Genomic DNA, 25,818 nt, shown 5'->3' with positions numbered 1-25,818 from the left:
CTTTGCTTCTCCGCAGGAGATGTGGATGCTTTGTGGAAAATTGAGAAGATACGATCAGAAACCATGAAGGAACGTACTCTTGGAAGTGGACTTTCATGTGCTAAGGTAATTCGTTTTCTTAGTGGGACTTCACTGGGTATGTTGTTGTTGTTGTTAATTCTGATTTATTTTACATTTTCTTTACCTGCTTCCCTTGTTTCAGCACAAAACTGAATTACCTTGAAGGGTATAAAAGTTTGTGGCGTATAACCTACTGGAGAAGTGGTTAAAAAATTATTCGAGGTCTTGATGGTAGACTTATAGACACATCTTTTAGTGCTTTCTTGCATTTAACACCATTGTCACTTACCTGCCGAAATAACGTGTGTCTGGATCAGTCTGATCTGAATAGTTGCACCTTCTCTTTCCCCTCTTAAATTCAACTGAAGTAGGCAGCAATAGTTATGTAACAAACCTTGCTGATATAAGGGCTGCCAATCAAGTTCAAACTCCTGTCTGCTCATCTTTCTAACTGCTTACAAGTTGCAAGTGCAACATGATGAACCTGCACCGGCAAATTTAATCCACGCACTGGAGAGGGACAGATGTGGTCTTGAACTCAACATTAACAAATTTTGGTTTGGTTTGTAGGGTTTCCTAGTTGATCACAAACCTGAAGATGCTGCTGCCATCATTCATTTACTCAATCAGGTTGCTCCCAGTTTTTGCTTGTTCTGACCTTTTGCAATCTTTTATTTTATTGTTTTAAGGAGAGGTGTTATCAAGCATGGGTATACTTGTGCAATAGTAAGGATATTATGATTTGAATTGGAGCTCTGTATATAGTCAACTCTAAAACAACTAGAATGGACTGATGCTTAAGTGCTCAAAATGTTGTCCATTGTATTTCCCAATGGATAATGTGCGCTATTGGCAATTTGATAAATTACTGAAAATTCATGGTGACCCTCCATAATCATGTACATCTCTTTTTTTTTTGGATAATTGATCATTTATCTCCCCTTTTAAATAGACTTTTAATATCGGTGACCATTTCAATTATCATCAGCATTCAAATGTTGATTTCTTGAATGTTCATAAATTGACCGACTGATACATTAATCATCTAGCATGCACCTGATGGTCAGAGAAAGCAAATGTGTCAATTCTATATAGTTTCCCAGATTTTAATTTCTTCAAAGTTCATTCAATCTTCCTTGCTATTCTGATCTTCCAAACATTGGGGTATTATTATGATATGTAACTAAAGACTCTTGTTTTTACAATGTTTGGCTCAATGAAAGAGAGGGAAACCCCAGGGTTAGCTCAATTGGATAAGGGTGAGGGACTTGTGTCTTAGTCACAAGTTCGAGTCCAACACCAAGGAAACTAAGTCCAGTACTTACGTTGAGAAGGATAGAGGGGCGGACCCGTCATTTCTGAGTTCCAAAGGTTGCGGTCGGCCCAAAGGTTGGTTCTAGATGTATTTCTCGGTCATTTAAAAAATGGGGGGAGGCAGAGGGAAGAAAGAGGGTTTTGTATGCTTTAGTTCTCCTTGTTGAAGGTTTATAGGTCCCTGATTTTGGTGCATCCCTGGAACAACTGTAGAATAAACTCCATCCAATTTATTACACGGTCTTGAAAAACTAATGAAGAAGGTAGACATGCATTTCCATGTTTGCTCATTCTCGTTTGCTTAACTGAACAAGATAAATATACTTGCTCCATCCCTTCAGCAGGTCATTGCAGTTAGACTTTTGTGCAAGAGTAATCAATGAATGACATAGATTATTATTGAAGCTTACCTATTATTCAAATGTTCTCGTAGTTATCATATTTTGCAATGTTTGGTCCTCTTGCATTTCATGTATATGTATCCTTTGACCCACACACTCAAAGTGCTGATGGTAATTGCAGACAGTACCTGATTCGAGAAGGCAAAAATTCATGGTTGAACTTCAAAAGCTAGTTGCGGACTGGCCTTTGGAGGTGATAAAGCGACAAAAGGATGAGAGGAGGAAGGCTATTTTGAGAATTATTACCTTTTCGTGGGAGTTTCTCTGTTATGATTTAGTGCTGATGTAGAACGTTAGGAGTTTTATTTGGTGTGTTTTTGTTTGGTTCTTATTTATGGGTTACCCTTTGGATTTTAGTTAGCCTCTATATAGTTTCCTTTTTTTATTCTGATCCCAGTTGACTGGTTCTGATTTCTTCAAAACACGGCATGGGTGTCATCTTGTGCTGTTAAGTGCATGTTCAATTGTTTGTATTTTTTACGTCGTCTCCTCAACCCTGTGTTCTTTACACTACACTAGGCATTAGATTATAAGAGAAGTGCTTGTATCTTTTTAGGTTTTTTCTTAGTAGAGTAATATGTATAGGGAAAGTTACTGGTTGTAATATTATAAATCCTTGCAAATTTCAAATGTAACATAGTTGGACAGCTAACCTACATAGGAAGAAGTTTATACAAATACAATCTCCCTACTCAGATAGATTAGAACCCAGGACTTCAACTTAGCCATTTTGACAACAGATATTGAGCCTAGAAATTCTTCCAACGGTGACATTATTCAAGAAGCCTTGGATAACATGGGTACTCATATGATCTGTCACACAATCAATTCTTTTTATCCATATTAAATATGGTGGATGGAATTTTTTTCCACTTTTTTTTTAAATCCGTTATCAACCCCCGTGTTCGATCCAATTGTCCACTTGCCAGCACTATCTATAATTGTATGGGACCAATCTTTAATTGCCTAGACTGCTTCAATTTTAAAATTCTGAAAACAGTTGGACGAGTTGATTGATTTGTCAATTAGTTGAACATTCCTCTCCACAAAAAAACAACCTGACATTGAAACTTCGTTTTGCTCAGTTGGTTAAGCACCTCCACTCACGATCGGTAGGTCCTGGGTTCGAGTCACACTGGAGGGGAAGTGTGGAAACACTATAAATCCTCCAAAATGGGGGTTAAAAAAAAAAAAAAAAATCCCGAATATATCCTATACTTTTAGTATTTTTTTGCTTTTAGAATTAGCAAATACGCTCTCAAAATATAGCCGTTACAAACAACAACAACTCTGTCGGAATGGCATCATCGCCGCCGACAGAACTTTTCAAGCCACCGGATCAGTCCAGAGAACTATACAATCTTCGACTAAGCAAAACTCTTCAAGAATCGTCTCAATCGGACATCCAAAGCCCCGGGAATATTGAAAAACCAGACGCGATCATTGAACGAGAAATCGATTCTAGCTCCAATTCTGTGAATTGTTTTGATAAACCACCAATTGAGAATGTTAGAACAACATCTCAGCTACAGCATATTCGAAAATCAAGCAATTTCAGCGAGGCAATTGAGAGAAATGAAGCCGCGACTGTCCAGCGAAACTCCGGCGAGTCGCCGGCCAATCGGGATGTCTTTTGTACGCCCGCCGATGGTATTCAAGTTGGCGCACCACCTGGGGTTGGTTTCCCACCTCAGTGCGCCCCTCATAGTAAAAGCCCAGCCCCAATAGATGCCGGAGTCGCCGGCACTCTACTGTTGAACCTCGACGCCGGAGTTTCGGTGACATTCGAACTTCAAGACCAATGCCAAAGTGTAGAGGAGCTCAACACGAATACAACCATACAAAAATCTCCATCAAATTCATTACCAATCTTGTCAAATATCAGTTCAAAGGATTCAGGCGGCTGCAAGAATTCCGGCGGCGGCGGCGGCACTGCGAATGTCGACGAAAATATAAATTTTCCAATGGGTTTTGACCACGATGCAACGAAGAACACAGAAATCCCAAAAGACCCATTGAATTCACTCTCTAACGATTCGAATTTGGGAATTAGGGTTAAGCTTCCACTGGCCGGAGGCGGCGAAGCGGCGGGAATCCGATTCAGAAATTGGCAATGCCAAATTGTTCAGAATGATGACAGGAATCCAACCATCCAAAAAGCCCCATCAGGTAAGGTCTCGAACCCGTCGAATTTCAATTCTGAGGTTTCCAATTTGACAATACATGCTGACAGTGGTTGCGCCGGAGCTCCGGTGACCGAAAAAATTCCTTTTCAATTCAATGGTACTCCCCAGCATCCAAATACACCTCAGGAACAAAATGCTAAGGAAAACGACCATCCCACCATTTCAAACGTTACTGCTAGTGTTAGAATTCCTCAAAGAATCACCGGAATCACCACTCCGTTGAACGCCCAAAGCAATTCTATAAACCAGAACGACCCTCATACCAATACGAACATTTTAAACCAAAAAACACAATTTTTAGATACCCCGAACTCAAATTCCAAAATTGCAACTCCTACCAATAGACACGAAAACAGTGAATTAAGGTCCGACGCTGTATTAGTTAATCATGCCACTAATTCGGACACTCCTTGTACCTCCAATGGTCTCAAAACTACCAAACACCCCACAGTCTCAAACTTCCCTACCATTTCATCCAATTTTGAAAAATTCGACCCTAAAATCACTAAAGTACCTATAGTTTCCCTAACCCCAGTGCTATACCTCCAACAACTAAACCTCCCAACAATAAACCCACCACTACTAACCACCCCCCTCCGCCCATCATAATGCAATCCTTAGCCACAAGACTTAGGATTAGACAAGTCGGTACCAAAACTAAAATAGACCTATCACCTCCAAAAAGAGCTACAAAACAGGGATGTCCGGCCATCATGTTTAAGAGAGATGATTACATGATTAAGATGGCTGAATCCTGTAAGTATACACTCATAGGCAAGTTTTACAGCCCTATGCCCAAGATGGAGATTATTCGAAAGAAATTTATTACCCAAACTGAACTAAGGGGCAAGGTCAAGATTACCCACTTCAACTCTAGACACATATACATTGACCTTGATAATGAACATGATAGAGCCACCATTTTAGATAGCAAGCGTATGTACATTGACGGTGTCTTTATGCGGTTTCAAGTTTGGACCCCTACTTTCGATCCAAATTATGAAACCCCCATTCTTCCCGTTTGGGTCATACTTTCGGAGCTCCCATGGCATTGCTTCCATAAAGAATTTGTTACGCTCTTGCTTGCGGATGTGGGACAAGTGTTGCACTTGGACATGGCCTTTATGCAAAAGACAAGGGGGAGCGTAGCAAAAGCAAAAGTCCAAATGGACATCACAAAGCCTAGAATCCAAAGTGTTTGGATTGGATTCGATGAAAATGATGATCCAAATGGAGAAGGTAGATGGCAGGACATCGAATATGAAGATGTCCCCCTTTATTGTGCCTATTGCAAACACCAAGGCCATACTCCTCTTGCATGCCCCATCAACAGAAGAGATGCAGAACGCAACAAGGCCAAAGACAAGGAAGAAGAGCTAAGCAAAGATGCGTTGACAAAACACACAGGTATGATCTCTACTCCTATTGTCTTAACTAATGCTGTAAGTTTCAGGAAACAGGTACCACCAGAAATATCTACCACCACATCTCAGGAAGAAAGAGGCAAGGCTAAGGAACAATCAACCAATACAAACAAGAATCAAATTTCAAATGAACAATGGGAAACCCAAAAGAAAAGAAACTTCAAAGGTAAGACCCAAACTATGCAGAACACCCAGAAGGTACAAGGAAACACTCATCAGGTATATAAACCCACCCAAACCAAGAATACAGGTACTGATGCAATTCATGGACATTGCGAGCGACAATCAGGTATTGACTCAATGCTCCCAATCCCCCATGGCTCCCCGAACATTACTTTTAATGTATTGGCTGATTCTGAAGTTGATGGAGGAGAGGATGGTATTCAGGAGAAACCAACTAACCTGCAGGATGGGGTGTCCAGTGGGGGGGATTTGTCTCATGTTTTGCATGAGAACCCTATGGTTGACCCTAGGAATGAACTTAGAGCCCCTGCTACCACTTCAAATATTCAACACTTTTCTTCCAAGCAAGTGGACAAAATGGACTTTGTCAATGCACAAAAGTTAGGGTTCTCAGTTACTCCTAATCCCCCGCAGGAAACTGCCAAGAATGATGCCCCTATTCAGTCCCAAAACCTGCAGTTACTGGGACAGGGTGTTGCTGTCTCTGTAAAAGAAAATTTACAGGTCTTGGGTGCTATTTCACTCTCTAACTTGAAAGAAAAAAAGGTGCAAGCCCTAGCCCCTAATCCCATACCATTCCAGCACCATAGACATGGTGAGAGTCACATTAAAAATGCTGAAAAATACCAACACCATGCCTATAACTTCAGCACATTCTCAAGTGATCCAACCCCTAGTCCTAGTCCCAACCAAGTGCAAGGACCTGCACCTGTAATTGGCCATATTTCCACTCAGGAAATAGGCAGTTCCTCAGGCAATTCTCAGCCTCATAATCAGCAGATCTTGAGCCAGATTGTAGCTTCAGATTTGCAAGAAATATGGCATGATTTGGGAGTTTCTGAAGCTGTCCTCTCCAATGAAACTAGGCAGGCTGTAGGTGCTAATTCTGCTGTTCCTTGGAAGGAGAATATGCAGCAAAATATGGCCAATCAGGTTTTAGAAGGTGGTCCAGCTCCTAGATTGAAAGAACAAAATGTTCAGCCTATGGCACCTACACTTACAACTTTTCAGCACCAAAAACAAAGGGTTGGTCACATTGAGAGGGCTGAAAATGACCCAATTAATGGCTACAGTTTCAGCACAACCTCAAGTGACCATGTGCCTAGTCCTTGTTCCCACCAAGTGCAAGTTTCTATCACCAAACAACAAGACATTTCCAACACTAATGATATAGAATTCTCAACTAGTCCTAGTAACTTTAAAAATCTAAGGAGAAAGAGAGCTAGAAAGAAGAAATTAGAAAAGCAAAACGAAGTTTCAACCTCTACCACTACAAACACTGCTGCTGATAGAGTTGAAAACGATACAATTGGTAAGGTGGTTTCAAACTTTTGCTCTAAGTATGTCCTCCTAGATCAGACCACCCTAATTAGAAGCCTAGATTTTGGTGGTGAAGATCCTCTTAACCTTACCCCTTTGAATATTCAAGCAGCTCCTCTTATGCAACCTGAAAATGCCATCAACATCCTATGCACTTTTAAGGAGGCTCAGATCTCAGCTCCTGATAGTGATGATGAATATGGTGTTATACACTCGGAGGATGAATACGACAAAGACTTTCAAAGTGAGGTTGGGTTAGAGGATGAAGAAGAGACTGTTGAACTATCAAATAGTACAGCTGCACCTTCTAGGATCACGACTAAAATCACGAACGATGAAATGAACCAACTAGCTAGTGAGCAAGGATTATCACCTACAGGGGTTCACCATAATCCTAAAATTACTACTATTCATGCTCCTAGTAACAGACCAAACACTAGGCTCCGTAACCTTAGATCCCATCAATGATTAGCACAATTGTATGGAATGCTAGGGGAATCAATACCAAAGGCGTCATAGATAGACTTAAGTCGCTCACACATATCCACCAAACGTCCATAATCTCCATCCTAGAACCTTTCTCTAACAATGTTCATCTCCAAAGCTTTGGAATCAACCTTGGTATGGATAGGTCCGTGTGCAATCCTAATGGTAAGATTTGGATCTTCTGGACACAGGATGTTGATTGTAAAGTTATCGACGTTGACGACCAACAGATAACTTGCGAGATGAAACATGTAGAGCATCAAAGTGCATTTCTCATGACATTTGTTTATGGAAAATGCAAAGATACTCTTAGAAGACCGCTTTGGGATAGACTTATGCATCACGCTTCCACTAACCTTCCATGGTGCACAGTTGGGGACTTCAATGTCATCACCTCCACGAATGAGAAACTAGGTGGAATCCCTTACAACATGAACAAAAGCTTTGAATTCATTAGCGTTATTGAAGCATGTGGCCTAACAGATTTGGGGTATCATGGCTCAGACTACACTTGGTGTAATCAACGAGATATGTATAAAAGAATATGGAAGCGACTCGATAGAGCTATGGTGTCCGATAACTGGTTAGCCGCTATGCCTCACACTTCAGTCACCCATCTCCCCTCTACTGGTTCTGACCATAACCCTCTACTTATAGAAATGAATGAAAGACAGGATTCCACTATTAAATATTTTAAATTCTTGAACTGTTGGGTGGATAACCCTACTTTTCTCAAAACTGTAGAGTCCTGTTGGGACAGACCCATGACAGGGAACCCAATGTGGTCCTTTCACCAAAAAATGAAAAGGCTTTCCTCCACACTTAGCAAATGGTCGCGAGTGGAATTCGGCGACATTTTTGCCAAGGTTAGGGAATATGAAGAACTAGTGAAAATCGCCGAAGAAAATCTGATAGTATCCAATAATGAAGAGAATAGGATGCAATTGCATGCTCTCAACTCCGAATACATCAGATTTCTTAAAATTGAAGAAAACATTCTCAAACAAAAAACTCAGCTACATTGGTTCAAGGATGGAGATGCTAACACTAAGTATTTCCATGCTTTAATCCGTGGTAGGAGAAGGCGACTTTTCATTCACAAGGTTACTAATGAAGAAGGGGATTGGATTCAGGGCGACGAGCACATTGCTAGAGCATCTTGCGATCATTTTCAGCAAATATTCACAGGTGATCAATCTCCGATTCCGGAGAACATCTTGAATTACATTCCTAGAATAATCACAGATGCTCAAAATGAAATCCTTCAAGCCACGCCTACCATTGAAGAATTGAAACATGTGGTCTTCTCCATGAATCCTAACTCTGCAGCTGGTCCAGATGGTATGAATGGAAAATTCTTCCAAACTTGCTGGGAGATTATTTCGGAGGACCTACTAGCAGTCATTACTTCTTTCTTCGGAGGGTATGCTATGCCTAAATTCTTTTCTCATGCTTGTTTGGTCTTGCTCCCTAAGGTAGATCACCCCAACACACTCTCTGACTATAGACCCATTAGTCTCAGTAACTTCACCAATAAGATCATATCAAAACTCATTAGCCTCAGGCTTGCACCGATTCTTCCCGTTCTTATTTCTCCCAATCAATCTGGATTTGTAAAAGAAAGAAGCATCTCCGAAAATATCATGCTAGCACAGGAGATTATCCACGATATCAGAAAGCCCGTTATTGGTGACAACGTGGTTATCAAGTGTCACGACCCAAGCCTAGGGCCTAGACGTGACATGGCGAATGAGGAACCCGAAAGTACCTCAAACAAGCCTCTTAGCATTCTTTTAGCCTTTCATAGGTAATAATGATAAATAGACAAGCGGAAATCATAATAATAAATCTTCAACTTACATATGTCCAACAATACCTCTAACTATTAGATTTAATGGGGCTAAGACAAGTTCCTAGCTCACCCTCAATCATAATAGAAGAAATGCCATAATAAAATATCTTAACATATCATAAGCTAGAAAGACAAAGGAGTATTGTTCCCGGAACATGGGAACTCACCAAAAGTAGTCTTCAATGGAATATCAACTAGCCACGTGGAGGAGAACGAGGAGGAGCAGCGATCCCTACATGGTGATATCATGTAGGCAAAAGAGTATGCGTTAGTACTTTGAATGTACTAAGTATGTAAGGATGCATGAACATTGAGAAAATATTATAACATTTATGTAATATGGAACATAATGTAATACATGCATAATAAATCATATGGATATCCTTTAAAACATTCATTTTGTGGGAAATTAACCATAACCGACATTTAAGACCATGCGAGCTATTACATGGAATCCAACATAACCCCCTACGTTGGCCGGGGAGACTACTTGCCAGGTAGAACTCCGTCAACTTCATTCATTTCTTTAACTTTAACTTTAAGGGCTATTTATGGATCCATTAGCCTAAGCCTACAAGGGCTCCTATGTTGGCACATAGTTAATGAGACAAGGGTTTGCTACTAGGATTTCCTTACCGAATCCCACCTCAATGCCTCATTCGGTGCTAAGTTAATCCCACGGAATAATTTAATACTTTAAAATATTCATAGCATATAACTTGAGAATTCAAACATCATATTCGGTAGAATAGCTCATTAAAACATTTGGTAATTCAATTATGCAAGAATTGTCCTTATTGCATAAAGAATCCATCATTCATATCATTTCATCATTCTTTCATTTCATAAGACTCCCTTTTGATCAAAGATATTGCTTTCATAAACATTTATTTGGAGTCAAAGCTTTCAAGTCAAACTTTATTGAAAATATAGTAAAACTAGGTGGGTTCAAATAACTTCAACTTGCAAACATATATGTAAATAAATATACATAAATACTTTGAAATCCATTAATTAAAAATCATGCTTTAAACAACCCACCATGAATTTCAAGAACCTTTAAATAGATAGTTAGAGGGTTTACTTGTAAATCATCAATTCGTACATATGAAATTATGTTGCATCAAAATAGAGTAATAATCATTAGTTTAACCATGATTCATACTATTAAGTAAATATAAGAATTAACATAAGAAAATATTACTTGAAATCAAGATATTTAATTGAAAGAGTTTTTGGACTACATGGGTGGAAGAACCCATGGATAAATACACACATAACTTAGAGTAGAGTTTAAAGAAAATAAATATAATTTATCATATAATCAAAATAATTTAGACATGAGAGTGGAAGGAATACTCTCATTGAAACCTTACATACCTGGAAACCGAAGCTTTAGTTGGTACCGGAAGACTTAATGAACACTCTTGAGTCCTAGCTTCTCTCCTTGCCGGAACGTTTTGTGTACTACCCGGAATATATGAATCACCGGAATAGTATTTCTTCACTACTAAGAACTAAAACTATATTTGAGAATGTGTATAGAGAGAAGATTTGCTTGAGAAAGCTTGATGAATAAAATGAGGAAATAAGGTGGGTATTTATAGGTGGGAAAGATGACCTAACAATAAATAAAATAATTATAAATAAAAATCTGAAAATTTAGTGGAATATATTGATGTCATGGATGATGTTAAATGGAGGACAATTTATGTCATGAGTGATGTCAAATGTATCTAGATCTTTCTATGGTAGGTGAAATGAGTTATCTTTGACAGAATATTCTTTTTGGGAGCTGCGTTTGAATAAGATAAATTCCTTATTAGGATTTGGTGTCTTCATAAGAATTGTAGATATGGAAGTCTAGTTTCATATCTTTCAAGAATCAACCAATTTGGATAAACCTACAGTGAGATATGATTTTTCTTCTATAAACACTCATTTCCGTAACAGCATCCTACCTTACAAAGATTAATTTATTTGACCTACTTAACCTCCGAATCTTAAAATATGGTCTTCATAAAAGTTGTAGGTAATGATCTTGTGGTTACTCAGAAATTTGAATCACTCAATTTGGATATTTCTATGAAAAGTTATGACCAAAATACAGAGACTGTATCATGTTTAGGCAAAAATTGAAACATCGTATACAACGTTTTTAGGGGATATTACATCAAGTTAGACATGGCCAAAGCATATGATAGAGTCTCCTGGTCTTATACTTGTCTGGTACTGAGAAGGATGGGCTTCGGTGAGACCTTTATTGATATGATTTGGCGAATCATGTCTAACAATTGGTACTCTGTTATTATTAATGGATCTAGACATGGTTTTTTCCATTCTACCAGAGGGCTCAAACAGGGTGATCCTCTTGCTCCCGCTTTATTCATTTTGGGAGCGGAGGTGCTTTCCAGAATGCTGAATAGTCTTCATAATTACCACTTCTATCATGGTTTTTATATGAAGAAAAGAGGCCCACAAATTAACCATTTGAGTTTTGCGGATGACGTTATCATCTTTTCCTCCGGAAGGAGGGAAATTCTTCAAATTATCATGAAGACCTTGACTCTGTATGAAAAGACATCGGGGCAGCTTATAAACAAAAATAAGAGCCACTTCATGATGCATCCCAATGCACTCCAAGACAATGTGGAAACGGTGAAACAGGTTATGGGTTTCACTCAGAAGCATAGTCCCATCACCTACTTAGGATGTCCTCTGTACATTGGCAGGCAAAGAGTCATGTACTACACGAACATGGTCTCTAAGGTTGTCAACAGAATTAGAGGGTGGCACTCCAAAATCCTCAGCTACGGCGGTAGAGCTACACTCGTGAAATACGTACTTCAGTCGCTCCCCATTCACCTTCTTTCGGCCATTACTCCCCCCGTACTACTCTCAAACAGATTGAGAGAGTCACCGCTGATTTTTTCTGGGGGTGGAAGGATAACAAGAAAAAATACCATTGGGATTCATGGAAAAAACTTTGTTATCCATATGACGAAGGAGGTATTGGGTTGAGGAGAACTACAGATGTGTGTAAATCTCTCCAGCTCAAGCAATGGTGGATCTTTAGAGCTAAACCAACGTTGTGGGGTGAGTTCCTTAGAGCCAAATACTGTCAGAGAGCCAACCCCATCAGAAAAAAATTCCATTCTGGCCAGTCGCTTGTATGGAAACACATGATGCACAACAAACACATTGCTGAACCTCACATTCAATGGAGGCTTCACTCGGGTTCGTGTTATTTTTGGTGGGACGATTGGCTAGGTATCGGCCCCTTAACCAACTATAGGCAGGAATTGGGAAACGCAAGCAACGCGAGGGTGGCTGATTTTCTTATAAATGGGCAATGGAACATCGATATGCTAAATCAGTTGGCACTAGTGCAACTCGTCCCTCTCATTACTTCTTCCACAATTCAGATGCAAGGAAACACACCCGATCAGGCCATTTGGAAGCCTAACACCAATGGGAACTTCACATGTTCCTCGGCATGGCAGGTTGTCAGGGAACACCGGACCAAGACATTTTCCGACTATTACACTTGGCACAAAAACATCCCCTTTAAATGCTCTTTTTTGTTGTGGAGGGCTTTTAGAGGCAAGCTGCCAACGGAGGAAAAGCTAACTGCATTCGGCTATGATTCCACTCTATGTTGTTGCTGCCATATTCCAGGTCCGGATACCATAGAGCACATTTTCAGCACTGGCCAATTCGCTAGGAATATTTGGCGCTACTTCTCAGATTCCCTAGGCATAAGGCATGAAGCCACACCCCTCAAACCTCTTGTTATGAGTTGGTGGCTTCGCAAGTACCGCACAGGAACTTCTTCATAGGTCAAGTTTTCTTCAATATTCACTACTGCCATAGGTACAATGGAACTAGAATCACCCACATGTTTTTTCAACATAGACACGTGAAACACCGGATGAACCATGGCCATTTCCAATGGTAATTCCAACTCATATGCAACCTTACCAACACGTCTCACAATTCTATAAGGCCCTACATATCTAGGGCTCAATTTCCCTTTCTTACCAAATCGAACCACACCTTTCATGGGTGAAACCTTCAGATACACCCAATCATCCACATTAAACTGAAGATCCCTTCTTCTAGTGTCAGAATAGGACTTTTGACGACTTTGAGCCGTCTTGAACCTCTCTCTAATGATCTTCACCTTCTCTAAAGCATCAAGTACCAAATCGAGGCCCAACAAGGTCATCTCACCTACTTCGTACCAACCTACCGGTGATCTACATCGTCTCCCATACAAAGCCTCAAACGGTGCCATCTCAATACTTGAGTGGTAACTATTATTATAGGCAAACTCGATGAGAGGTAGATGATCATCCCAATTCCCTTTAAACTCCAACACACAAGCCCTTAACATATCCTCTAGTGTTTGAATCGTCCTTTCGGCTTGCCCATCCGTTTGAGGATGGAATGTTGTGCTCAACTTTACCTTAGTACCGAGGCCTTTTTGAAATGATCTCCAGAAGTGAGAAGTGAATTGGGTACCACGATCCGAAATAATGGATAATGGCACACCATGCAACCTCACCAACTCCCGAATATACAACTTGGCATAGTCTTCGGCACTATAGGAAGTTTTAACCGGTAAGAAGTGAGCTGACTTAGTCATTCTATCAATAATTACCCAAATCGAGTCATGACGTTTCCGAGTATGAGGCAAACCCACTACAAAATCCATATTCACATTTTCCCATTTCCAAGTTGGGATTTTAATGTCTTGGGCTAGGCCACCCGGTCTTTGATGTTCGGCCTTCACTTGTTGACAATTTGTACATTCGGACACAAACCTTGCTATGTCCTTCTTCATGCCACCCCACCAATACAACTCCTTTAAGTCTCGGTACATTTTTGTTGAACCAGGATGAATGGAGTATCTAGAATTATGAGCCTCCATCAAGATCAAACTCCTTAGGCCATCAACATCTGGAACACATATCCGACCTTGGTAGTATAGAACCCCATCTCCCCCTTGGGAAAAGACTTCTATCTTCTTTTCCTTTACCAACTTCTTTAACTCGATAAACTTTGGGTCAAGATCTTGCTTTGATTTAACATCCACTACCAAAGAGGATTCAGAACTATTTTGAACAACCATACCCCCATCATTAGTACTACCCAACTTCACCCCTAATCTAGCCAATCGGTGAACATCTTTCACCAACTCCCTCTTCCTTTCATCCACATGGGCCACACTCCCCATAGATATTCTACTAAGTGCATCAGCAACCACATTGGCTTTACCCGGATGATAGTGCACACTCATGTCATAGTCCTTAAGGAGTTCTAGCCACCTCCTTTGCCTTAGATTAAGGTCCTTTTGGGTAAACACATATTGAAGACTCTTATGATCAGTATATACATCCACATGCACCCCATAGAGGTAATGCCTCCAAATCTTCAGAGCAAAAACAACAGCCGCCAATTCAAGGTCATGGGTAGGGTAGTTGCGCTCATGCACCTTTAATTGCCTAGAAGCATAGGCTATTACCTTGCCTTTTTGCATTAAGACACAACCTAAACCAATCTTTGAAGCATCACAATAAACTACAAATCCTTCTGGGAGAGTCAAAATAGGAGCAGAGGTAAGTCGATCTTTTAAGGTCTGGAAACTCTTCTCACACTCATCTGTCCATATGAATTTGGATTTCTTTTGGGTCAATTTTGTCATAAGAGATGAGATGGAAGAAAAGCCTTTGACGAACCGTCTATAGTACCCGGCTAGACCTAAGAAGCTCCTAATGTCTGAAGGAGATAATGGTCTAGGCCAATTTTTGACTGCCTCTATTTTCTTAGGATCAACCTTGATTCCATCACCGGACACTACGTGACCAAGAAATGCTACCTCCTTTAACCAAAATTCACACTTACTAAATTTTGCAAATAATTGTTTATCCCTCAATGTTTGAAGCACAACTCTCAAGTGATTTTTATGTTCTTCCTCACCCCGAGAGTAAATTAAAATATCATCAATGAAGACTACTACAAAGGTATCAAGGTAAGGTTTGAACACCCTATTCATCAAGTCCATAAACACCGCTGGTGCATTCGTCAACCCAAAACTCATCACCACAAACTCATAGTGACCATACCTTGTTCGGAAGGCTGTTTTGGGAATGTCACACTCCCTTACCCGTAGATGGTGGTAGCCGGACCGAAGGTCGATCTTGGAGAAGTGACTTGCCCCTTGTAATTGATCAAACAAGTCATCTATTCTAGGGAGTGGGTACTTGTTCTTAATGGTCATCTTATTTAATTGCCGATAGTCTATGCACATTCGAAGTGACCCATCCTTCTTTCTTACAAATAGAACGGGAGCACCCCATGGCGAAATACTTGGTCTTATGAACCCCTTCTCTAACAAGTCCTTTAATTGTTCCTTCAGCTCTTTCAATTCTGCTGGGGCCATGCGGTAAGGAGGAATAGAGATAGGTTGGGTATCGGGGAGGATATCAATACCAAAATCAACTTCCCTTTCGGGAGGGATACCGGGAAGATCATCAGGAAAGACATCGGGGAATTCATTGACTATAGGAACTGACTCAAAAGAAGGACTTTTGGAGTTGACATCCCTAACCCTCACAATATGGTAAATACATCCCTTAGAAATCATTTTGCGAGCCTTAAGATAAGAAATAAACTGACCCTTAACCACCGAATCACGACCCTGCCATTCAATAACAGGCTCATTTGGAAATTGGAACTTGACTCGACGATTCCTACAATCTATGAAAGCATAAGATGCATGTAACCAATCCATCCCAAGAATGACATCGAAATCTACCATATCTAGCTCAATGAGATCACAAGGAATAACTTTATGCAAGATAGACACAAGGCAATCCCTATAGACCTTTCTAGCAATAACTGACTCACCAACGGGGGTAGACACCAAATAGGGCTCTAATAACATTTCAGGTAAAACATCAAATCTATTAGCAAGGAATGGAGTAACAAAAGATAAATTTGCACCCGGATCTAATAGTGCATACACATCAAAAGAAAAGACCTTTAACATACCGGTAATGACATTGGGTGCATCCTCAACCTCTTGTCTCCCATGCAAGGCATAAAAGCGGTTGGTGCGTTGGACACCTCCTTGGACTTGTTGACCATGAGCAATTTGGCCTTGAGTCCTACCACCACCATCTCTACAATCCTTAGCATGGTGGCCCAGCTTGCCACACTTAAAGCATGCATTGGAACCAGCTAAGCATTCCCCTTTGTGAGTCCTTCCACACTTCTTGCAAGCAGGGATTGTTTGAGTAGCAACATTCTCTCTTGGAATCATTGGTTTACCACTTTTGTCCTTGTTGAACCTTGGAGGAGGAGTATTGGTGGAACCTTGTCCCACAAATCGTTGCCCACCTTGACCTTTGCCATTGTTACCATAATCGGACCTTTGAGGGTTAAACCCTCCACCATCCACTCTAGCCTTTTTGAACCCCCTTGATCTCTCTCTAAGCTTCTCTTCTTTAATTTGTTCTGCGTAAGTCATTAACCGAGAGATATCCATCTCCTTGATCAACATGGCCGTTTTGCACTCCTTGGACACCAAGCTTGAGACACCGGAAATAAACTTGCTCATCCTAGCTCTTGGGTCGGAAACCATAAAAGGAGCATACTTTGACAACTTAGTGAATTTGAGAGCATACTCCCTCACGCTCATACTCCCTTGACGGAGGTTGATGAACTCTTGGATTTTGGCCTCCCTTAGCTCTAATGGGAAGAAGCGGTCTAGGAAGGCACCTTTGAACTCTTCCCATCCTATCGACCCTATTTCTTCATCCCTCTCAACAATCCATTGTTCGTACCATACTCGAGCCACACCTTTGAGTTGATAGGCCACTAGCTCGGCCTTCTCATTTGGTGGCACACCCATGATAGCCACAATCCGGTACACCTCATTAATGAACTCCATAGGGTCCTCATCTAGTTTAGAACCATCGAACTCGGGTGGATTCATCCTTTGGAAATCCCGAATCCTAGAGGCTGGATTTTGCATTTGGGGAGAAGGAACACCTAGATTCCCTTGGTTAGCTACGACTTGAGCTAACAAAGTAATAACACTGCGAAACTCGGCATGGGTTACCCCGTCCTCATGATGTTGGGCATTAGGAATCGGAGGAGTTTGGTCCTCATCGTCAACCCTTGCTCTTCGAGGTGGTCTTCCACGAGTCATTATCTAGAGAACACAAAATGGGTCGTTAGTTAAAGGAAAGCTTAGGACACTCTAAGGCACGACATGAATTTGAAAGAAGTGAAAATTTTCCTAAACGCCTCATAGTCTCTTATTCATAATTGTGGCGCGCTTCACAACCATGAACAAGAACCTATTCGACGCGGCATGTTGGACTTCCAAGGATCATTCAAAACCTCGGGCTCTGATACCAAGTTTGTCACGACCCAAGCCTAGGGCCTAGACGTGACATGGCGAATGAGGAACCCGAAAGTACCTCAAACAAGCCTCTTAGCATTCTTTTAGCCTTTCATAGGTAATAATGATAAATAGACAAGCGGAAATCATAATAATAAATCTTCAACTTACATATGTCCAACAATACCTCTAACTATTAGATTTAATGGGGCTAAGACAAGTTCCTAGCTCACCCTCAATCATAATAGAAGAAATGCCATAATAAAATATCTTAACATATCATAAGCTAGAAAGACAAAGGAGTATTGTTCCCGGAACATGGGAACTCACCAAAAGTAGTCTTCAATGGAATATCAACTAGCCACGTGGAGGAGAACGAGGAGGAGCAGCGATCCCTACATGGTGATATCATGTAGGCAAAAGAGTATGCGTTAGTACTTTGAATGTACTAAGTATGTAAGGATGCATGAACATTGAGAAAATATTATAACATTTATGTAATATGGAACATAATGTAATACATGCATAATAAATCATATGGATATCCTTTAAAACATTCATTTTGTGGGAAATTAACCATAACCGACATTTAAGACCATGCGAGCTATTACATGGAATCCAACATAACCCCCTACGTTGGCCGGGGAGACTACTTGCCAGGTAGAACTCCGTCAACTTCATTCATTTCTTTAACTTTAACTTTAAGGGCTATTTATGGATCCATTAGCCTAAGCCTACAAGGGCTCCTATGTTGGCACATAGTTAATGAGACAAGGGTTTGCTACTAGGATTTCCTTACCGAATCCCACCTCAATGCCTCATTCGGTGCTAAGTTAATCCCACGGAATAATTTAATACTTTAAAATATTCATAGCATATAACTTGAGAATTCAAACATCATATTCGGTAGAATAGCTCATTAAAACATTTGGTAATTCAATTATGCAAGAATTGTCCTTATTGCATAAAGAATCCATCATTCATATCATTTCATCATTCTTTCATTTCATAAGACTCCCTTTTGATCAAAGATATTGCTTTCATAAACATTTATTTGGAGTCAAAGCTTTCAAGTCAAACTTTATTGAAAATATAGTAAAACTAGGTGGGTTCAAATAACTTCAACTTGCAAACATATATGTAAATAAATATACATAAATACTTTGAAATCCATTAATTAAAAATCATGCTTTAAACAACCCACCATGAATTTCAAGAACCTTTAAATAGATAGTTAGAGGGTTTACTTGTAAATCATCAATTCGTACATATGAAATTATGTTGCATCAAAATAGAGTAATAATCATTAGTTTAACCATGATTCATACTATTAAGTAAATATAAGAATTAACATAAGAAAATATTACTTGAAATCAAGATATTTAATTGAAAGAGTTTTTGGACTACATGGGTGGAAGAACCCATGGATAAATACACACATAACTTAGAGTAGAGTTTAAAGAAAATAAATATAATTTATCATATAATCAAAATAATTTAGACATGAGAGTGGAAGGAATACTCTCATTGAAACCTTACATACCTGGAAACCGAAGCTTTAGTTGGTACCGGAAGACTTAATGAACACTCTTGAGTCCTAGCTTCTCTCCTTGCCGGAACGTTTTGTGTACTACCCGGAATATATGAATCACCGGAATAGTATTTCTTCACTACTAAGAACTAAAACTATATTTGAGAATGTGTATAGAGAGAAGATTTGCTTGAGAAAGCTTGATGAATAAAATGAGGAAATAAGGTGGGTATTTATAGGTGGGAAAGATGACCTAACAATAAATAAAATAATTATAAATAAAAATCTGAAAATTTAGTGGAATATATTGATGTCATGGATGATGTTAAATGGAGGACAATTTATGTCATGAGTGATGTCAAATGTATCTAGATCTTTCTATGGTAGGTGAAATGAGTTATCTTTGACAGAATACTCTTTTTGGGAGCTGCGTTTGAATAAGATAAATTCCTTATTAGGATTTGGTGTCTTCATAAGAATTGTAGATATGGAAGTCTAGTTTCATATCTTTCAAGAATCAACCAATTTGGATAAACCTACAGTGAGATATGATTTTTCTTCTATAAACACTCATTTCCGTAACAGCATCCTACCTTACAAAGATTAATTTATTTGACCTACTTAACCTCCGAATCTTAAAATATGGTCTTCATAAAAGTTGTAGGTAATGATCTTGTGGTTACTCAGAAATTTGAATCACTCAATTTGGATATTTCTATGAAAAGTTATGACCAAAATACAGAGACTGTATCATGTTTAGGCAAAAATTGAAACATCGTATACAACGTTTTTAGGGGATATTACATCAAGTTAGACATGGCCAAAGCATATGATAGAGTCTCCTGGTCTTATACTTGTCTGGTACTGAGAAGGATGGGCTTCGGTGAGACCTTTATTGATATGATTTGGCGAATCATGTCTAACAATTGGTACTCTGTTATTATTAATGGATCTAGACATGGTTTTTTCCATTCTACCAGAGGGCTCAAACAGGGTGATCCTCTTGCTCCCGCTTTATTCATTTTGGGAGCGGAGGTGCTTTCCAGAATGCTGAATAGTCTTCATAATTACCACTTCTATCATGGTTTTTATATGAAGAAAAGAGGCCCACAAATTAACCATTTGAGTTTTGCGGATGACGTTATCATCTTTTCCTCCGGAAGGAGGGAAATTCTTCAAATTATCATGAAGACCTTGACTCTGTATGAAAAGACATCGGGGCAGCTTATAAACAAAAATAAGAGCCACTTCATGATGCATCCCAATGCACTCCAAGACAATGTGGAAACGGTGAAACAGGTTATGGGTTTCACTCAGAAGCATAGTCCCATCACCTACTTAGGATGTCCTCTGTACATTGGCAGGCAAAGAGTCATGTACTACACGAACATGGTCTCTAAGGTTGTCAACAGAATTAGAGGGTGGCATTCCAAAATCCTCAGCTACGGCGGTAGAGCTACACTCGTGAAATACGTACTTCAGTCGCTCCCCATTCACCTTCTTTCGGCCATTACTCCTCCCGTACTACTCTCAAACAGATTGAGAGAGTCACCGCTGATTTTTTCTGGGGGTGGAAGGATAACAAGAAAAAATACCATTGGGCTTCATGGAAAAAACTTTGTTATCCATATGACGAAGGAGGTATTGGGTTGAGGAGAACTACAGATGTGTGTAAATCTCTCCAGCTCAAGCAATGGTGGATCTTTAGAGCTAAACCAACGTTGTGGGGTGAGTTCCTTAGAGCCAAATACTGTCAGAGAGCCAACCCCATCAGAAAAAAATTCCATTCTGGCCAGTCGCTTGTATGGAAACACATGATGCACAACAAACACATTGCTGAACCTCACATTCAATGGAGGCTTCACTCGAGTTCGTGTTATTTTTGGTGGGACGATTGGCTAGGTATCGGCCCCTTAACCAACTATAGGCAGGAATTGGGAAACGCAAGCAACGCGAGGGTGGCTGATTTTCTTATAAATGGGCAATGGAACATCGATATGCTAAATCAGTTGGCACTAGTGCAACTCGTCCCTCTCATTACTTCTTCCACAATTCAGATGCAAGGAAACACACCCGATCAGGCCATTTGGAAGCCTAACACCAATGGGAACTTCACATGTTCCTCGGCATGGCAGGTTGTCAGGGAACACCGGACCAAGACATTTTCCGACTATTACACTTGGCACAAAAACATCCCCTTTAAATGCTCTTTTTTGTTGTGGAGGGCTTTTAGAGGCAAGCTGCCAACGGAGGAAAAGCTAACTGCATTCGGCTATGATTCCACTCCATGTTGTTGCTGCCATATTCCAGGTCCGGATACCATAGAGCACATTTTCAGCACTGGCCAATTCGCTAGGAATATTTGGCGCTACTTCTCAGATTCCCTAGGCATAAGGCATGAAGCCACACCCCTCAAACCTCTTGTTATGAGTTGGTGGCTTCGCAAGTACCGCACAGAAGCTCACAAACTTATCCTTCACTCCACCCCAATATTTATATGTTGGAATTTGTGGAAGAATAGGTGCGCGAGCAAATACGGGGGGAAGAGTTCTAGTTTGGCGAGAGTGAAATTTGCAATTTTCAAGGACATCTCAAATCTCCTTAGAGTCGCGTACCCCTATATCCATTGGCCCTCGAACTGGATCCACACCATCTCCTGTATAGATAAGTGTACTCATGAGATGAAGATCACCCAAGTCTCGTGGATTAAGCCACAACTAGGTTTCGTCAAGCTGAACACTGACGGCAGTGCGTTGGGTAATCCGGGGCCAACTGGGGGGGTGGAATCTTAAGAGATCACATGGGTAAATTCATCTTCGCCTATGCCATACCGTTAGGGGAGGGAACCAACAATCAAGCCGAACTAGAGACGGCAGTTTATGGGCTTAAATGGTGCATTCAAAAGGGCTTTCAGCACGTTATCCTAGAAGTTGACTCGGAGTTGCTCACTAAATGGATCAATCATCAAACGAAACCTCCGTGGAGCCTTCACCAGGTAACTCATGACCTTGTTGTTATTTCCAAATTATTTGCTTTCTTTTCTTGTAGGCATGTATACAGGGAGGCAAACTTCACTGCGGATGCTCTCTCCAAGCACAGTCACATTCTTACCACTCCAGGCCACTACACCACCCTCCAGCAGCTACCTCCTGGTACTCGAGGATACTACATGCTAGATAGAGTCTGCCTGCCCAGCTTCAGACGGAGGAAGACCAAACGGATTAAAAAGCCTCCATGATTTACTATTTCATCTTGCACCCTTGAATTGAGCACCCAATTACAGTGTCCCCCCCTTATTTATGCTTTCCTAGTTTCTTTGTGTCGAGAGGAGTCCTCTCCTTTAGGTGCATAGTTTCTAGGTTTTCTTTTCGTGTGCATGTATCGGGAATGAGTTGGCTGACCTTAGTAGGATGGCCGGCTTATGAACCACCATAGGATTAGAGGTTAGGTCTATGCCCCCTCCTTGTATTTTTTTCTGTTTTATGTATAATACAGCTTGGGGGTGAGCGGCTTAACCCCTGGCCGCGCACGAGAGGTGGGAGCCTCGTGTAGGGTCTATTCCCGAAAAAAAAAAAAAAAAAAAAAAGCCCAACGGAACCCAACAGACTGTGCGGAATATGATGTATTGTCACTGTTAATTAAGTAGTATGGAGCGTTGGCTTGGGCTTTAGGTTAATTTAGGACTCGTAAGGTTTTTTGATTATTTAGAAGGCTTTTTAGATCTTTCAATTTTTTTTGAGGTTCTCACTTTTACAATAATATATATACAATATAGATAGATATAGGGTCACTGTAATGGTGCATATGAATATTGTCTTCGATGGTTACATTTCCAGGAGTTGGCTGCAACACTAGAACATGATATTCGTACCATGCTCAGTGCCTTGTCAAATATGGGCTTGAAGTTGAATGTAAATGTGGAAGATCTGACAAGAATAGGAGTCGTCTTATCTTGAATTTTGGTAAATAAACATCAAACATCATGTTATCCCTTAACTGCATATTTTTGAGTTACAGAGAAGCAGCATCTTGGTTTAATGCCTTCCTGGTTTAATGCCTTCCGGAGCATCGGCAAATGTGTCGGTCTTTGCAGCTGCAAACAACCTTTAGTGGCTTGAAGGTAGACTCAGAAAACTCACCATTATTAGTCAGCTTGAGTGAGGTTTCTTCTGAATCCGAAACATTGAATTATCATTCTCACTAATTGACGTTGGTAGTTTTGTTTTGAATTATGTTTGGAGGGATTCAGTTAGTTCAAAGTCCTCTAATTTTCCATTTTAGCTGCTCTTTGATATAGATGGGCCCGACACTGCAGAAAGAGATGGTAACATGAAGCAGTACTCAGAAGTTTTTTTTTTGAAATCTCAGATATCTTTATCTTTACACAGTTCAGTAGCTATTTTGCTTTGAAAAGCATGAATATCCTGCAATAAAATAGAAGCTACTTATTTTCAGTGGTATGTTTTTACGCGACAGTGAGTCGTAGACTAAACTTTTTAGCTATATATAAAGGTGTGTGTTGTATGTTAAGACATCTTTCTATGCTTTCCCTATTGTTTTTTGTGGAAATTGGATTAGCAAAACTAAACATGTATAAGAAGTATTGAACGTATTTTAGCATGAATGTAGCATATTTGTAATTTAGTACGTTTCAGGGTAACCTCATGTTCGTGGCTTGAACTATGGAGTAAGGATCAAGTTACCCTTCCCGACTCTAGTGGCCTTAATGTTCTCTCAGAGTTCAACTTATGTTCTTTCAAATTCTCGAAGTATATTTGCCTAAGTAGCTTTTCCATCTCCAGCCGTTTAACAGCTCACTTCACTGCTAACTTTAGTTTCTTCTTATGTCCATTTCTTTTTTCTCATTTTTTGTATCATAAATCATGTCCGTCTCTACAAGGTAAGTCTCGGATGAAGGGGAATTCAACAAGATTATGATTTGGTGAGCAATTAGAGGTAATTTCAATGAAATAAGCACCGACACGAGGGCCTTAATATTCATACGATTATGCATTCTTTGAATAGTAATTCATTTGCTGAAAAATCTTAGCTTTTATACTTTGATGGGCTTCCGATGTCACATATGGTTGTGCTAATGAAGTTTTTTTATAGTACTTACCAAGTAATTTGAAAAACAACATGCACAACAAAAAGCCTAACATCAAATCCTATGGAAGTGTATGCGTGTTCAGGCTATATGTAGGTTTTCCTATCAGAAAAGGGTAAAAAAATACTATAAAGCTATATGAAATTGAACAAAGATGTGTGTTAATAATTTGGTCTAAAATGGCTTATACTGCTATTTTTGGGTTAAAGATATCTTTTTTCTAATAAACATATTGTTTTTTTAAAACACCACGTTCTTTTTATAATAAAAATATTTTAGCCCATCATTAATTTTCATATATATAAAAACACAATAATCATCATTAATTTTCATTTAGATAATGATGATTTTTCTCAAATAAAATAGAAAATATATTTATTTCTTAATATTTTTCGAATTGAAGAAGGATAAATATTCATTAATATAATTCTTGGTTTCAAAAATAAGATGCAACAACCATAATGCATGCTATAGAATACGAAAATTTATTAAATTGCTTCAATTCACAAAATTGATTTACAATATTGTCGATAGAGTTATTGTTAACCTTTTTATTCGATGATGATGAAAGGTTCAAGTGTGGGGTGGTAATGTTGGGTGAATTTACTCTCTTTTTAGTTATATTTCATTCACATTTGAGCATTATTTTCAGTAATTTATAGGTTGATACTCTTTATTTTCACTTAATTACATGTTTTTGAGCTTATGAATGATATTTTATGCTTTGTCGATGAAAGGGTTCAAATTTGGCTAAGTATGAAGCTAAAAATGAAAAAATCTCGTAGGAAGCACAAAATTTGGTCAGGAGGTCACCAGGCAAGCTAGGAAGAAAGGGGAGGGTAAAATGCACCCCGTCGAAAGTTTAGCCCCTGTAAGAAGCAAGGTCAAGTCAAAGTAGAAGAGGATTGTCACGATCCAAGGTAGATCCTAGAAGTGTGTCACGCCCTGAGCCTATACCTGGGACGTGGTCGACACTCGAAAATCATTGCTAGTTCCAATCGAACTCTTGGCCTGGCTTACTACTAAAATGAAGACTCAACATACATACATAAGCTTTAATAAGTGAACCTTTAAAACATTTATGCATAGCTCAAAACATCTCAATCATACTTTACTCAAAAATTGAAAAATAGCTCTTAATATAAATAACAAATAATGCTTAAATCATCTGAATGAATAGGTTAAACTGACTCACTAACTTTGTCCATGAAGTCCCTACTAAACCGTGATAGGTGGCGAGATAAAACTCATGGTTACCTGACTACTTAACTAACCATAACTCAAAGTAGATACACTGATCTGACTAAACTAGAGCCCTCCAGAAGTGAGGAGGTCTCACCAACTGTTGATAGATAGAAGTCTTACTAAAGCGTCTGCGATCGTGAATACCTGAATCTAGATCATGAATCAATGCAACATCGAATGACGTCAGTAAGATATGTAAAATAGCTGAAAAGAAACTTTTTCAAAGATACTTAACTCAACTCAACTCAAAGGACTCAACTCTGAAAATAACTCAACTCAATAAAAAATGCAATATG

General features: G+C 39.6%; 1 protein-coding gene across 1 annotated transcript in view; it reads left to right on the top strand.

Moving 5' to 3' along the window:
- LOC129893307 (uncharacterized) overlaps positions 1 to 23,190 on the top strand; it is a 33,886-nt gene extending 10,696 nt beyond the window's left edge. Inside the window, exons 5-8 of the mRNA XM_055968819.1 lie at positions 17 to 105; positions 631 to 690; positions 1,897 to 2,001; positions 23,007 to 23,190. Of these exons, the coding sequence (XP_055824794.1) occupies positions 17 to 105; positions 631 to 690; positions 1,897 to 2,001; positions 23,007 to 23,126 (374 nt within the window). The 3' untranslated portion in view covers positions 23,127 to 23,190. The remainder of the gene's footprint in view (positions 1 to 16; positions 106 to 630; positions 691 to 1,896; positions 2,002 to 23,006) is intronic.
- The last annotated feature ends 2,628 nt before the right edge of the window (positions 23,191 to 25,818 follow it).

The sequence above is a fragment of the Solanum dulcamara genome, chromosome 6 (assembly GCF_947179165.1).
Source record: "Solanum dulcamara chromosome 6, daSolDulc1.2, whole genome shotgun sequence".
Classification (NCBI taxonomy): domain Eukaryota; kingdom Viridiplantae; phylum Streptophyta; class Magnoliopsida; order Solanales; family Solanaceae; genus Solanum; species Solanum dulcamara.
The sequence above is the reverse complement of the archived record's forward strand: the minus strand, read 5'-3'. Positions and strand labels throughout refer to the sequence as shown.